Source organism: Nesoenas mayeri (genome assembly GCF_963082525.1).
Source record: "Nesoenas mayeri genome assembly, chromosome: 16".
Classification (NCBI taxonomy): Eukaryota; Metazoa; Chordata; class Aves; order Columbiformes; family Columbidae; genus Nesoenas; species Nesoenas mayeri.
In genome coordinates, this window is record NC_137562.1 from 1,860,581 (window position 1) to 1,874,467 (window position 13,887).

The 13,887-nt window shown below is 46.2% G+C and overlaps 1 protein-coding gene across 9 annotated transcripts in view; it reads left to right on the top strand.

Moving 5' to 3' along the window:
* RALGAPB (Ral GTPase activating protein non-catalytic subunit beta) overlaps positions 1-13,887 on the top strand; it is a 70,167-nt gene that overhangs the window by 15,282 nt on the left and 40,998 nt on the right. For 7 of the 9 annotated variants that reach the window (XR_013922925.1, XM_080354930.1, XM_080354933.1 and 4 more), the window contains exons 6-9: positions 2,559-2,690; positions 3,640-3,818; positions 8,462-8,610; positions 9,361-9,577. Coding sequence is in view for 8 of the 9 variants with exons in the window: in XM_080354930.1 (XP_080211056.1) it covers positions 2,559-2,690; positions 3,640-3,818; positions 8,462-8,610; positions 9,361-9,577 (677 nt within the window). In the remaining variant the exon portion in view is untranslated. The remainder of the gene's footprint in view (positions 1-2,558; positions 2,691-3,639; positions 3,819-8,461; positions 8,611-9,360; positions 9,578-13,887) is intronic. The other 2 variants (XM_080354932.1, XM_080354934.1) reach the window with 2 other exon arrangements.

The following is a 13,887-nucleotide window of genomic DNA, read 5'->3' on the forward strand; positions in this document are numbered from 1 at the left end:
CAGCCACCAGGATGCTGAAGGGAGTGGAGCATCTCCCGTGTGAGGAAAGGCTGAGGGAGCTGGGGCTCTGGAGCTGGACAAGAGGACACTGAGGGGGGACTCATTCCTGGGGATCAATATGGAAAGGGGGAGTGTCAGGAGGATGGAGCCAGGCTCTGCTGGTGACAACCAGTGATAGGACAAGGGGCAATGGATGCAAACTGGAACACAGGAGGTTCCACTTGAATATGAGAAGAAACTTGTTCCCGGTGAAGGTGGCAGAGCCTGGCCCAGGCTGCCCAGGGGGGTTGTGGAGTCTCCTTCTGTGCAGACATTCCAACCCGCCTGGACACCTTCCTGTGTAACCTCATCTGGGTGTTCCTGCTCCATGAGGGGATTGCACTGGATGAGCTTTCCAGGTCCCTTCCGATCCCTGACATTCTGGAATTCCGTGATTCTGTGAAGTCTTTCAGGACAGATCTCAGCCTCTTGGAGGAAATAAGTCAGTTAATTGGTGAGGAGCAGGGGTCTGGGTCTCCTGAGAGGTCAGTAATTGTTTTGATGACAGTTCAAAGCCATATTCAAATTGCTGCACCGTGAAAAATTCAAGAGTAGGCTGTTCTGCAGGGGTTTGTTTTCACTCGGAAAACTTCTGCTTTTGAATTACCTGTCGAAATTCCAAGCGGGATAGATTTTTGCAGGTTATGCAGCTACTTGTAAAACCTGTGGGAAATAAAGCTGCAATACAAGTTCTGCCTATTTCCCACACTATTTCTTTAGCTATTTTTAGTTCATTAGATGCAGCGTTGCATAACGGAAAAGATTTTATGATTCACTGATCTGAAAAGAACAGCTCTGCCTCAAAATGCACGTTGGTGTTGTGCTCCATGCGCAATGCCCACGCTTCACCTTCCGCTGTTGACTAACAGTTGTGTTGATGCGCAGTGACTTGCAGGTCTTCTGTGATGTTGTAGTCAGTGTTCAATAATTTTGGTTGACGCCTAATACATAGAAAGCTGGACTCCTCTGGGGCTGGCTTTAAGTTAGTGGTATTTTAAGCTGCACTTTTAATACTTCATTGAAGCTCCAGCTTAACAGTTAGTGTTGTTTTAGTCAACAGTTTTCTCAACTGGATAATTAGCAATAAGCTGAAAGTGAACTTCTCAACTTATGGAGAAAATTACGTTTGGAAATCTGCACACAAATGCAGTGTTAATCTACATCCATGGCTATGACTCCATAGCAGGTTGAAAGGAGGGTCTGTCTTGTGTTGCCCCACCAGTAGGTACTGCTTTTACCCATCTGAGGTGCTTGAAGTCGATTTGAACTGCCTCAGATGTGTGGATTACAATTTCTTTGTATTTTTCAGTTGTTCTTGAAAATGTCCCAAATCTCAGTCCAGATTCAGCCATGTTCCTTGCAATTCTCATTTCTTGCAGCCCGTAAGGGCAGAGCTGTGCCGCGGTGCAGTCTGCTGCAGAGCAGGGATCAGAGTCACACAGAACCCCAGAATGTCAGGGGTTGGAAGGGACCTGGAAAGCTCATCCAGTGCAATCCCCCCATGGAGCAGGAACACCCAGATGAGGTTACACAGGAAGGCGTCCAGGCGGGTTGGAATGTCTGCAGAGAAGGAGACTCCACAACCCCCCTGGGCAGCCTGGGCCAGGCTCTGACACCCTCACCAGGAAGAAGTGTCTTCTCAATTTTAAGTGGAACCTCTTATGTTCCAGTTTGCACCCATTGCCCCTTGTCCTGTCACTGGTTGTCACCAGCAGAGCCTGGCTCCATCCTCCTGACACTCCCCCTTTCCATATTGATCCCCATGAATGAGTCCCCCCTCAGTGTCCTCTTGTCCAGCTCCAGAGCCCCAGCTCCCTCAGCCTTTCCTCACACGGGAGATGGATGGTGAGGGGCTGGAGCACAAGTGTGATGGAGTGGCTGAGGGACCTGAGGGGTTCAGCTGGAGAACAGGAGCTGAGGGGAGACCTTCTGATCTCTGAACTGCCTGAAAGGAGCTTGGAGCCAGGGGGGTCGGGCTCTGCTCCCCAGGAACAAGTGCCAGGAGCAGAGGAAATGGCCTCAAGTTGTGCCAGGGGAGGTTGAGGTTGGATCTGGGGAACAATTTCTTCCCCAAAGGGCTGTGGGGCATTGGAACAGGCTGCCCAGGGCAGTGCTGGAGTCACCGTCCCTGGAGGGGTTGAATAGACATGGAGATGAGTTAGTTTATGGTTGGACTCTTTGATCCTGAGGATCTTTTCCAACTGAAATGATTCTATGATCCTGTGTCAGGTGTGTACTGGTGTTAATTGGTACTCCCTCCACCCCTGCACCTGAACAGCTGGAGCAGCTGGGGGGTGTTGAGCCTCAGCAGCTCTGGGCTTTGGTGGGAGCTCTGGGTGGGCTCCAAGGCATGTTGGACCCTTCGAAGCTTTCAGAGGGCTCGATGACTGTCTAAAATGGAGATGTCTGGGAAAACATGTTGCTGGTGTGTTTGCCCGTGGTCTACTGAGGCTCAGAAGCACTGTTAGATCTCTGAGGCGTATTAACTGAACGACAGATCTGTCTGACTTGCTTTCTAGATTGCTGCGTTTTACATATGGACCTTCATTTCCTCCATTTAAAATCCCCGATGAAGATGCTGGTCTGATTCCTCCCGAAATGGATAATGAGTGCGTTGCACAAACTTGGTTTCGCTTTTTACATATGCTGAGGTATTGTAATTACAGCCATGCATTGCTCGTATCCTTGCATCATTTCTATAAATTTGCATGACAAATGTACAGTTTCAGTGGGGATTGCTCAAATTAAACACCTGAATAGATGCAAATGCAGAGTCTCATTGTAGCAGTGCCGGCAGCAGTTCAGGGGCTGTTCAACTTTTAACTTTCTGACTCTTTCAGAACGCAAACCAGTTCATTTAATTAAAAAGCTTTTAGTTGTTTGGCATTTTGGAGGATCTGAAAACAAGACTTCAATGCAATTTTTTTCTCTGAGGCAGCAAACAGGAAGAGCAGAACAATAGCTCTGAGAGATGTATATGGCTTCCATTTATTCTCCAGGGTGTCTACAGAAGATTATTTTTAAAATGGGTGTATCTTCTTGTTGTTATGGACAAAGCTGTACAGTTAATTTTACCATCCATGGTAGTCTTCCAAAATGTCACAAGTAATGTCAGAGGTTACTGTGCTCTTCAAAGCCAGGATTGCTGTCACAGGCTTTGTATCAGTCAGGAAAATTTGCTTAAATTTTGTAACACACTCCCTTTCACTGTTTGCTGGCAGTTTTTAATGAATTTCTTACCTTTGGAGGATAATTTTAACAATAGAAGGACCTCTTAAACTTAGTTCAGAAGACCTCATTAGCAACTTATACTAATTGGTAAGATTATTCCGTTAAATGTATGCTCTAGTTCGTAGGATCTTAATAAAATTATTGGTTGTATTTGGGTGATGTTTGAAATGAAGACAATTAAGTACTGCCAACCCAGGAAGTGAAAATTGACTTCCTGGGATGGAATAACAGCCTAAAATATATTGAGATTGGATGCTGTTTTGTGGTGTTATTGAAATGCTTTAAACTATTGTGTCTATAGGTATTTTTTAAATCCAAACAGCTCTTCTTGCACTGACTAAACCCGATTTTTGCTCTTTTTGTGTGCAGTAATCCTGTGGATTTGAGTAACCCAGCCATTATTAGCTCTACCCCCAAATTTCAGGAGCAGTTTCTGAATGTGAGTGGGATGACTCAAGAACTGAATCAGTACCCCTGCCTTAAACATCTGCCTCAGATATTCTTCCGTGCCATGCGTGGGATCAGCTGTTTAGTGGATGCATTCCTAGGTAATGCTTTTGTCTAACCTGTGGGTAGCTGGGAATGGTAACTTAATCATTATTTTATTCTCTTTAAATCTGTCGTCTCCGTAAATACAGCGATAACAATTTATCACTTGCAAGTATATCCTGGAATGGATAGGAAAGGGACCTCGGGTTGCTTTTAAATGACCATCTGCATACACAATAGGAACTAAAGTAAAAACTCCAAAAACATATACTTCTATGATAGCACTCAATACCATTAGTAACTCCACGGAAGTTAATGTTTTCTTCTAGGCAGTGACTTACTCATGACAGCAAGTGCTAAAGAATATTTGCAGGATTGTACTTAAGGTGTATTTAATGCTAACACTCGAAACTCATACTTGACAAGCAGTCATGAATGAAACTAATTAAACATATAGCAGTAGCCACACATTATATTAGTTTTATAACTAATTATATATGAAATATATATAGGAGTTATAAAATTAGGAGTTATCTGCCTTACATTCTTTACAAAACTGGGCCTGTGGATTGCTAAGGTCACACAGGAATGTTATGACACATCAATAAACTAGTTTTTCATGTTCCATGTAAGCACCTTAATCCTGAATAGCCCTGCTTCTCAGTTACGTTCCCTTTGACGTACAACACGGTTACCCCCAGCTAAAGTCTCTCTGCTGTACAGTCTTTTTCTCCACATTTTAAACACAAAGGTTTTAAATGCCCAAGGTTGCAGATGGCCTTAGTCTCAAATGCAAAGCAAATAAATCAATCTGAAGTCTAAACTAAACCCAGCCATCTCTTCCTCAAACAAGGCTGCTTTCCCTGTGTCCGATGGGCGCCGCAGGTGTTTCGCTTCAGTGTGCTGTGAGCACTGCCCGCTCTGCTGTGAGTGTTGTGGCGGCACCCGCCTGCAGTGCCGGTTTTTGTGGGGGTCTAAGTTTGACTGTCATCAGCTCACACCGCGAGTGCCGGTTTCACTTGTTGTGCGGTAGGTGGGTGAGTGGTGCTGCGGAGGAGAAAAGCTGCATTTCTTCGGGTCTGCTGCGAACCCAGTGGCTCAAATTTGGCTGAGGTTCAGTAGATGGGAGCACTGGCTCGTTTTAAGTACCAGCACCTGAAATCTAAAGCAGTATTATCAGCTGTGCTTCAGGGGGAAGGTGCTGTTGTGAACTCCTGGAGCTGCCTGTCTCCTACTGCTTCTTTGCTTAGATGTTTGCAAACAAACATCGTCATGGGCCAGAAGTGTGAGCTGATACGAGACTGCAGGAGACTTGAGCACATGCATGTCGAGGGTTTAGATTGTGGGGTGACAATCGAACCCTGGCAGATGTATTGTTAACCTCCCTCTTCCCTTCTCCTTCCCCCTTCAGCCCCTCCCTCTCCCCCTTCCCACTCAGCACAGGCGATCGGGAGGGAAAGAAGGACAGAGAGAAGAGTTGGAAAAATTAAAAATGTTTTACTAATGCTATTAATAAGAATAGAGGAAATAATACAAAATATACAAAACCAATCTTGAAAGTCCCAGCAACTGCAGAGCCGGCACCCGAAGTCCTGGACTGGACTGTGCAGCCAACCGGAGCTGGATTCAGTCTGTCACTGGCCTCAGTTCACAGGGACGACTCGCAAGGTCCTCTCCTAATGTCGCCATAAGCAAAAGGGCCGAGATCCTCGTGATCTCCCACTTTTATATGAAGTATTCACGTGAATGGAATATTATACTCAGTTGACCAGTTTCTTGGTCACCTGTTTCTCGTTGCCCCTCTTGGGAGGGGTGCATCAATTCGTTATCAATAACTTCGCATTCCATTGCTATGTTTACCAAATCATGTATCTGGTTCTCCAGGAAAATGCAGCTTATATGAAGCTTCAGCTGACAGGCACATTCACTAAAGGAGAAACTTGGTTTTTAACAAAACCAGGACAATGAGTAAAATGTGTTCAGAAACACATGTGGAATGAGACCGTCAGCTTTTACGTGTTGTTTTTTGGAATAACCTGAATGGCTTAATCCTTTTAAGCACTTCAAGATCCTCTCGTTTTTCTGACTTATCGTTTTTACTAGAAATATGTTCTGTGTTTCTGTAAAAATACTTCAAGGAGAAGATTTTATTGGTACTGTATTCCCCCCTGCAAACAACTTTTTGTCACTATAGATTTCACTTTCATAGAAATAGCTTTGTTTAAGAAGTTAGGAAGTGATGTAAAAGACCAAACGGTCACTTTTCTTAAGCTGTGATATTGAATCTTGAAACCTGTTGTGTCCACCGTGTTCTTCCAAATGTCTTGCTACTGTTTTTAAGGAACTTTGATTGTGTTTTCCTAATGCCAGGTGTGAGATTTAAAATATTCAGTAGGCTGTTAAATAATATAATAATTTGTTAAAGGAGGATTGTATATAGGCAATGTATGGCCTAACCTTACAAAACCAGTCTCCTTGTGTTACTCTGTCAAACTCTCTCTTCCTACCGATGATAACAGGATATGGCAGTCTGCACTGCAACAATAATTAAATCTGATCAATTAAAAACTGATCATTGGTAGGTGTTCCTCTGAAGCGTCTTTTACTGGCTGTCCAAGCTGAATTAACTTTTTTTTAAAAAAAGCAAGCAAAAAAACCCCCAAACATTAAAAAAAACCCAACCAAATATTAAATACTGTATGTATTGAAGCAAAACGTACTGTATGCCAGGTTTTTGTGAAAGTGTAGTTAGTTAATTTTCAGTGAAGAAGGTAGTTTGCAATGTAGGATTTGCAAGGGGATGTGTTGCAGAGGAGACGCTGAGCAGGGGGAAGGAGTGAGTCCTGCGCCCCACGGGTGCTCTGTGGATTTATTGGAGACTTTCAACTCAGTAATGGTGCACTGGACCTTTGTGTGTTCTGTGTCTGCTGCGTGAGACCCCATGGGCAGCAGGGATCCCTGCGCTCCTTCCCTGGGTGAGGTGGGGCTGTGACGGTGCCCCGGTTGGGCTGTGACGGTGCCCCGGTTGGGCTGTGACGGTGCCCCGGTTGGGCTGTGATTGTACCCGGGTTGGGCTGCGACGGTGCCCCGGTTGGGCTGTGATGGTGCCCTGGTTGGGTTGTTCCGCGCTGTGTTGCACGGCTCTGGGCCCGCCAGCCCAGCCCTCCTGCCAGCAGCCTTGCTGTGTATATGGGCTCTCGATGGGATGTTGAGTCGGAGACTTCAGACTTCTGAAGATCTCGTGTGCAAGATGCTGGCCCACCTGAGTTCAGAGACGGAGCTGGCAGAGCACAGTGTGTTCGGGCACAGGACAGCTCGCAGTGAAGTTAAATCCCAGCTGTAGGTGTGGATGTGGGAGTGCTCAGGCAGGAGTTGGAGCCGCAGGACGGACCCGCTCAGCTGAGGCTAACGGGAGAACTCCTTGTCTTCTACCCCAAGTGCCAAAGCCCGTGGTTTTTATCTTGCCCTCCCTGATATGCATCCGCTTTATGTGTGCATTTGGCAAAATAACACATCCTCTTTGCCAAGACAGTGTACCAAACCAGTACATTTCATGGTACACACTCTGCCCTCTGCACGGGGTGCAGCACTAATGCTGTAGCAGGAGTTGGTTTTGTGGTGTGTTGCAGAAAGTGCTTGTGTGCTTTAATTACAGTGGTTAAGAATAAAATTCTGTGTCAAATCTTATAGAATCGTAGAATCACTTGGTTGGAAAAGACCTTTAAGATCGAGTCCAACAATTGACCCAACAGTGCCAAGTCCACCAAACCATGTCATGAGAACCTCATCTCTGTCTGTCCAACCCTCCAGGGCTGGTGACTCCAGCACTGCCCTGGGCAGCCTGTTCAATGCCCCACAGCCCTTTGGGGAAGAAATTGTTCCTAAATCCAACCTCAACCTCCCCTGATGCAACTTGAGGCAGTTTCCTCTGGTCCTACCCACACATCTTCAACCACGCTGCAATTCTACTCTTAATTTTTCCAACGGGATGCAAGGCTCGTGGTATTCATTGGGATGGGAAGAAGTGGTGTTTGTCACTTCAAGCTTTGCAGGTGGCTCGTTACTTCTGATTCTGACTGGGAAAAGTAGCTTTGTACACCATGAGTATTTACCTGAAACTGAGTGAAGACTGAACTGATGTTCTGCTGCTGCCAGGAAAATTATAGCTTGCTCTGCTTTCTTACCCCATCTCCTATACTGACTTAGTATTTGACTGTTCAGGAGATGATTCAGATCACAAAACCAGCAAAGAACTGCCTGGTGTTTGGGTTTCATCTGAATTCAGTGAGTGAACTAAATTGGCTTTGAAGGGTCAGGCATCTGAGATGTTTCGGAGCCGGGCACAGGAGGTACGGTTGGGAAAGGCAAAGGTGAGAAGCGTCCGAGTTTTAGCACGAGTGAGCTGTTAATTGGCTTTGGCAAACGAGCCTTGGCCCTTTCCCTCTGCCTGCCCCTGCACATGGTGCCGTGACTCACGTTCTTAAGGTGTGGGGTTCTTTGGTGGGTTTTCATCATTTGCTTAGCCAATGTAAGCAAAGTTTTCTTTTGCTTGTATATTTATTTCTACTAAGAGATATTTTTGTTACTGCTGCTGTTTTGGGGGCGGGGGGAAGGCCGGGCCGTGTACAGAAGGTTCTCACTGACAGGACTGCTGGGTCCAAGCCCGTGGAATTCACGCTGAGTTCTCACTGTTCACCTGCAGGCATTTCCCGGCCCCGCTCGGACAGCGCGCCACCCACGCCGGTCAACCGGCTCAGCATGCCCCAGAACACCGTGATCAACACCACCCCGCCCCACAACCGGCGGCATCGGGCAGTGACTGTGAATAAAGCAACCATGAAAACCAGCACTGTAAGGTTCCATATTCCACAGCTGAGTAGTATGCCCTTTGGATAGTTTCCTTGGTTAGAGAATGCACTTTCCTTGCTTCTAGGATGTCGAGGGTTTTGCTTGTGGGGTGACAATAAAACCCTGGCAGATGTATTGTTAACCCCCTCTACCCTTCCTTCCCCCTTCAGCTCCTCCCTCTCCCCCTTCCCACTCAGCACAGGCGATCGGGAGGGAAAGAAGGACAGAGAGAAGAGTTGGAAAAATTAAAAATGTTTTACTAATGCTATTAATAAGAATAGAGGAAATAATACAAAATATACAAAACCAATCTTGAAAGTCCCAGCAACTGCAGAGCCGGCACCTGAAGTCCTGGACTGGACTCTGCAGCCAACCGGAGCTGGATTCAGTCTGTCACTGGCCTCAGTTTGCAGGGACGACTCGCAAGGTCCTCTCCTAATGTCACCATAAGGAAAAAGGGCCGAGATCCTCGTGATCTCCCACTTTTATATGAAGTATTCACGTGAATGGGATGTTATACACAGTTGGTCAGTTTCTTGGTCACCAGTTTCTCGTTGCTCCTCTCTTGAGATGTTAATCCATGCTTATCAATAACTTCACATTCCATTGCTGTGTTTACCAAAACATGTATCTGGTTCTCCAGGAAAATGCAGCTTATATGAAGCTTCAGCTGACAGGCACATTCACTAAAAGAGAAACTTGGTTTTAACAAACCCAGGACACAGGAGCTGATCTGTTCTTCTGTTCCAACAGGTAACGACTGCGCACGCGTCAAAGGTGCAGCACCAGCCCTCCTCCACTTCTCCGCTCTCTAGCCCAAACCAGACAAGTTCCGAGCCACGGCCACTACCAGCCCCTCGCAGGCCAAAGGTTAACAGCATCTTGAACCTCTTTGGATCATGGTTATTTGATGCAGCATTTGTTCACTGTAAACTTCATAATGGGATAAACAGAGACAGCAGCATGACTGGTAAATATTACTGAAAAATATACATACACTTTTTTCCTTGTTTTATTGATGTTTCCTACCTGCAAGATTAACATATGCATAATCAAAAAAATAAATTCTGGAGTGCTGTGTTGTGGTTAACCCCTCCCAGCTGAGCCAGCACCTGTTATTATCCAAGCAGGTGTTTGGGGGCTTCAAAATTTAAAAGATCACTTTTTACTAATAAGCACTGCCTTGCTTTGACAAGCATCACAGTCCCAATTATGCTACTGGGGAAAATATTACTCAGTGAAAGAAATAATGTGATAGAATCCGCTTTCTCATTTGAAATCTGCTCGAGTATCTCTGAGTAACAGCAACTTTTTATAGGGACTCTTTAATATGTGAAAAATCGTCAGACGTCATTCCAGATACTGCACAAAGTGGGGCTTTGCCGTGGTTTTGTAGAGTGTTATGAAAACTGAAGTGCTTAGAAGTTGCTGCCTTTCAGTGGTGGTTGCTACATGTTTCCATGTTTGGCTGGTACCCTGGACTGACCGTCAGTCCATAGCTGCTGGATTTATTTTGTCTCCTCTGGTTTGCTCAGGTTAAAGGTTCGCTGTTTTGAGGCACAATAGCAGTATCAGTGCTCTGCTCACAGAGGCTTTTTAGCGTTTTTCTTCCTTTTGGTGATAATATTCAGAAAATAATAAATTTTCTCCCTCCTCGCATTTTTCCTGTTCTTTATGTAGTATTTTGAGTGTCTGATAAAATCTTCCAAGAGATCGGGAGCTCACTGGCCTAAGTAAGAGGAACAGGAGAAGGAGGTTTGTTGCAGTGAGTTGTGGCAGCAGCAGTTGAACTGAGGATCTTCCTTGTTTGTTGTGTCACAAATCCCTGTGTGGAGGTGGTGGCTTTGGCATTTGGAGTCTGTCAAAGGTATTTTTAGGTGTGCAGCACGTGGCTTTTGAAAGCGTTGGGTCGTGGATTTCTGTGGTAGGAGGTTCAAGTCCTCTGTTAAAGGCCCCCAGCACCTTGCTAGAGAAAGGGCTGAGCTTAGGAAGGAGTAAAGTGTAATTCGAGGATGTGTTCAGCTGCATATGCACCTAATGTGTTTCTGTATGTAATGCTTTTTAGATTGATGGGATTGTTTTAGTTTTGACGTAATCTATATCTTGAGCAATTTTAATGAAGTGACACCCGAAAAGGGTGTCAGCTGAGATGCTGCTTATGCAACAGTGTCAGCCGCAAACAGAGCTGTTGTGATTCCAGCACGGTACACACATCCAGAGTCAAAATTATTGACTTGAAGGGGTTCCAGGGCCTTCTATTCGTATCTGCAATGTCTTGAGTCACATAACAGCAGTCCAGAAGATGGTCACAGTGTGAGCCTTAGAGAGGGAAGTCCTAGCTCCCAAAAACCAGATACAACTATTTGGAAATCGCTTGATCCTGTTCCTTCTGTGCTCCTCAGAGCTGTCTGTGGTGAGACCAGTCTTTGCATGTCACACACTCTGCTGTTTAATAGCAGCAATGGATCCGATGTTGGTGGAGACCCAGGAGACTGGCTGTGTTATGTCCCGCTTTTCTAGCAATTTGGAAGACAAAATTAACTTAGGGAATGTAGTCAAGCGTTTGCTGCCCTTCCAGGATGCCATGAGCATCACCGCTGTGTGCGGTGCTGGTCACAGCGAAGCCGCAGCAGGTGTCACAAGGAGAGCGAGCTGAAGACGGGCCCGTGCTGCTGGAACTCTGCAGAGAGGCGCCAAAACCTCATTGCCGGATTTATCCTTTTGCATAAATCCTTTTTCTCAGCCTCCGCTTTGGGTGGGAGAATGTAGTAAGTAGTAAAAGGCCAGGCTCCTGTGGTCTCTAGCTTGAAGCATCGCTCTCTTTTAAATCAGGTTTAGATCTACATTGAAAAAGTGCCTGTTCCTGGAGTCTAATCTGTGAAGCTTGATGCCTCCAGGTGAAGGGTTTTCCTCCTCAAACCACACGAGAGGTGCAGTGCTGGTGAGGTGGGCTGGGAGGGTTGTGCTCCGCGGTCCCCTCCATCACACAAGCGGAGCCCATCAGTTATAATCAGATCTGTACGTTGTGCCCCATCCACCTGCCGCTGCTCACGCGGCCACTATAGATGTGGCCTGAAGAAGGAGGGCAGCAGAGCAGGGGCAGTGAACTGCCACAATCCCTGCCCGTAGCAAAGATGACAATAAATCCGCTTCTTTTTGGCTGCAGCTTGGCTGTGCCTGTATATCACGGTCCATCTCGTTCCTCTGCAGTCTGGTGCAGTAACGCTTTTGCCACTACCTTGAGTGTTCTTACCAGGTTTGACACTGCTGTTGATAACCTTTGCATTAGCTTCAGGAAACACTGTTACTGTCATGGATGGTTTAAATATCTTATGATTAGGAACTGTCTGCACTTAAAACAACTTTGCTATGTAGTATTGTCTTCTACTGGCCCCCACACACTGTTATTCTTTTGGGTTTGTTTCAGTGCCATGCAGTTAAGAATTTCTTCTCCCTTAGCTCTGTGGTATATCTGTTTTGTTGCTGTTGGGAGGCCTGAGGACCACTTTTCAAAAGAAAGAGGTGAAATATCTTGATACGGAACGCTCCTTGGTCCTGCAGAGAGATTCCCTACCCTGCGGCACCTTTCCAGACCACCATGTTTTCTAGTGTGTGTTTCTTATTCCTCTTCTGCCATGTGACACGTTCTCAATGAAAACCCCTATGACGTGATTTCTAAAGAGGTATCCTGTGCTAAATGCAAGTGCCTAACAGGTAACCCTGTGCATGAACTGTGGTCTCAAGTTCTAGTTGAGAATTTAGTTCAGTTCTTGAACGCTGCAGATTCACATGGATGAGCGCATTGTCCTCCCATGAGCTTGGGGGAAGTGAAGAGCAGTTGATCAAGGCTGATGTGGATGAGTGTCTATCTACCCTTGCTTTTCTTCTTGTCTTGGAGCCCCACATGTCTTCTTGAACTCTTGAACCTTCAGGAAGGAAGTCAAGAAAAATCACTGGTGGAAAAGATGTGCAGGTCTTTGTAGGTTCCGAGATGAAACATCTGAGTGGGTGGACCCTGCTTTGGTGGTGCTGGTGCTGACTGTGTAATCTCCAGAGGTCCCATCCAGTCTCAGCTCTTCTCTGGTTCTGTTAGTACAACTGCTGCCCCACTGTTGTTAACTTTTCTGTCATCTTTGGTAAACTTCTTGTACCAGCCCTTGGGCAATTCAGGGTAGTGGTATTTCAGCAGTTGTGGTTGCTCTGGTTTCGTCCATCTCTCTTTGGAAGGAGACAATTGTTCTCTCCCACAAGACCCCCTGGAGGTCATCTGTGTACGGCCAGGTACTGCTGGGGTTTATCACCTGGAAAGAGTCTTCCCGTTTGCCCCTTAAGCCCCATCCTTTGAGACAGTCTCGTGTTGTTGGGCTTCTGAAGCAAAACAGCGATCTTACCATTCTTGGTGTAATGCTTTTTTGCCTCGAGTGTCCTGTATCAGGTTTTAGTTTCTGCACTGAGACCTGAATGATGAAGCTTTTATGGCTTTATAGAAGGCAGCTAATGAACATTTACTCTGTATTGTGGTGAGAGAGGAAAAATTATCTGTTCATAAACGCATAGTCGGTTTGAAAGGAGCTGGATCCTGCTCATGCAGTCTTAAGAATTAGATGGCTGCATGGTATTTATTCAGCTGTTAGTGTGGCATAAATAGCTCCTTGTGAGTGGTACTTGAGAAAATGCCTTCATAAGAGCTTTGTTATGAAGCTTTAATGAAGTTAGTTCTGAATATGAGAGCTCTGGGGTGTGTGCTGATTTCCTCAACAGGACGTGTTTCCGTTAGACAAGCCTGGCTGTGGGTGCGTGCTGCTGCTGGTTGGGAGAAACTCATTCATACCTTGTGCCAGCATTTCAGCAACTGAATCCAAGATGATGGGCTCGTTCTTAGTCCTTGCGCCTACAGGAGTCAGTGCCAAGCCCACCAGCCGTCTGTGCTGTAGAGCTGAGGAGTGTGACTGGTATCAACCACGTGCTCTTGGCAGTGGGAAGGTCTCAGGGCTTAGTTTCACCCCATCTCTTCTGGCTCTACTGTCATTAATATTAATCATAGAATCATCATAGAATGGTTTGGGCAGGGACACCTTCCAGCAGCCCAGGTTGCTCAGAGCCCATCCAGCCTGGCCCTGGACACTCAGGGCTGGGGATCCAGAGCTGCTCTGGGCAGCCTGTGCCAGGGCTCACAGCTCACGGGGAAGAACTTCTTCCTAATGTCTGACCTAAACCTCCGCTCCTTCAGTTTAAAGCCCTTACCCTTTGTCCTGTTGCTACACACCCTTGTAAAAAGTC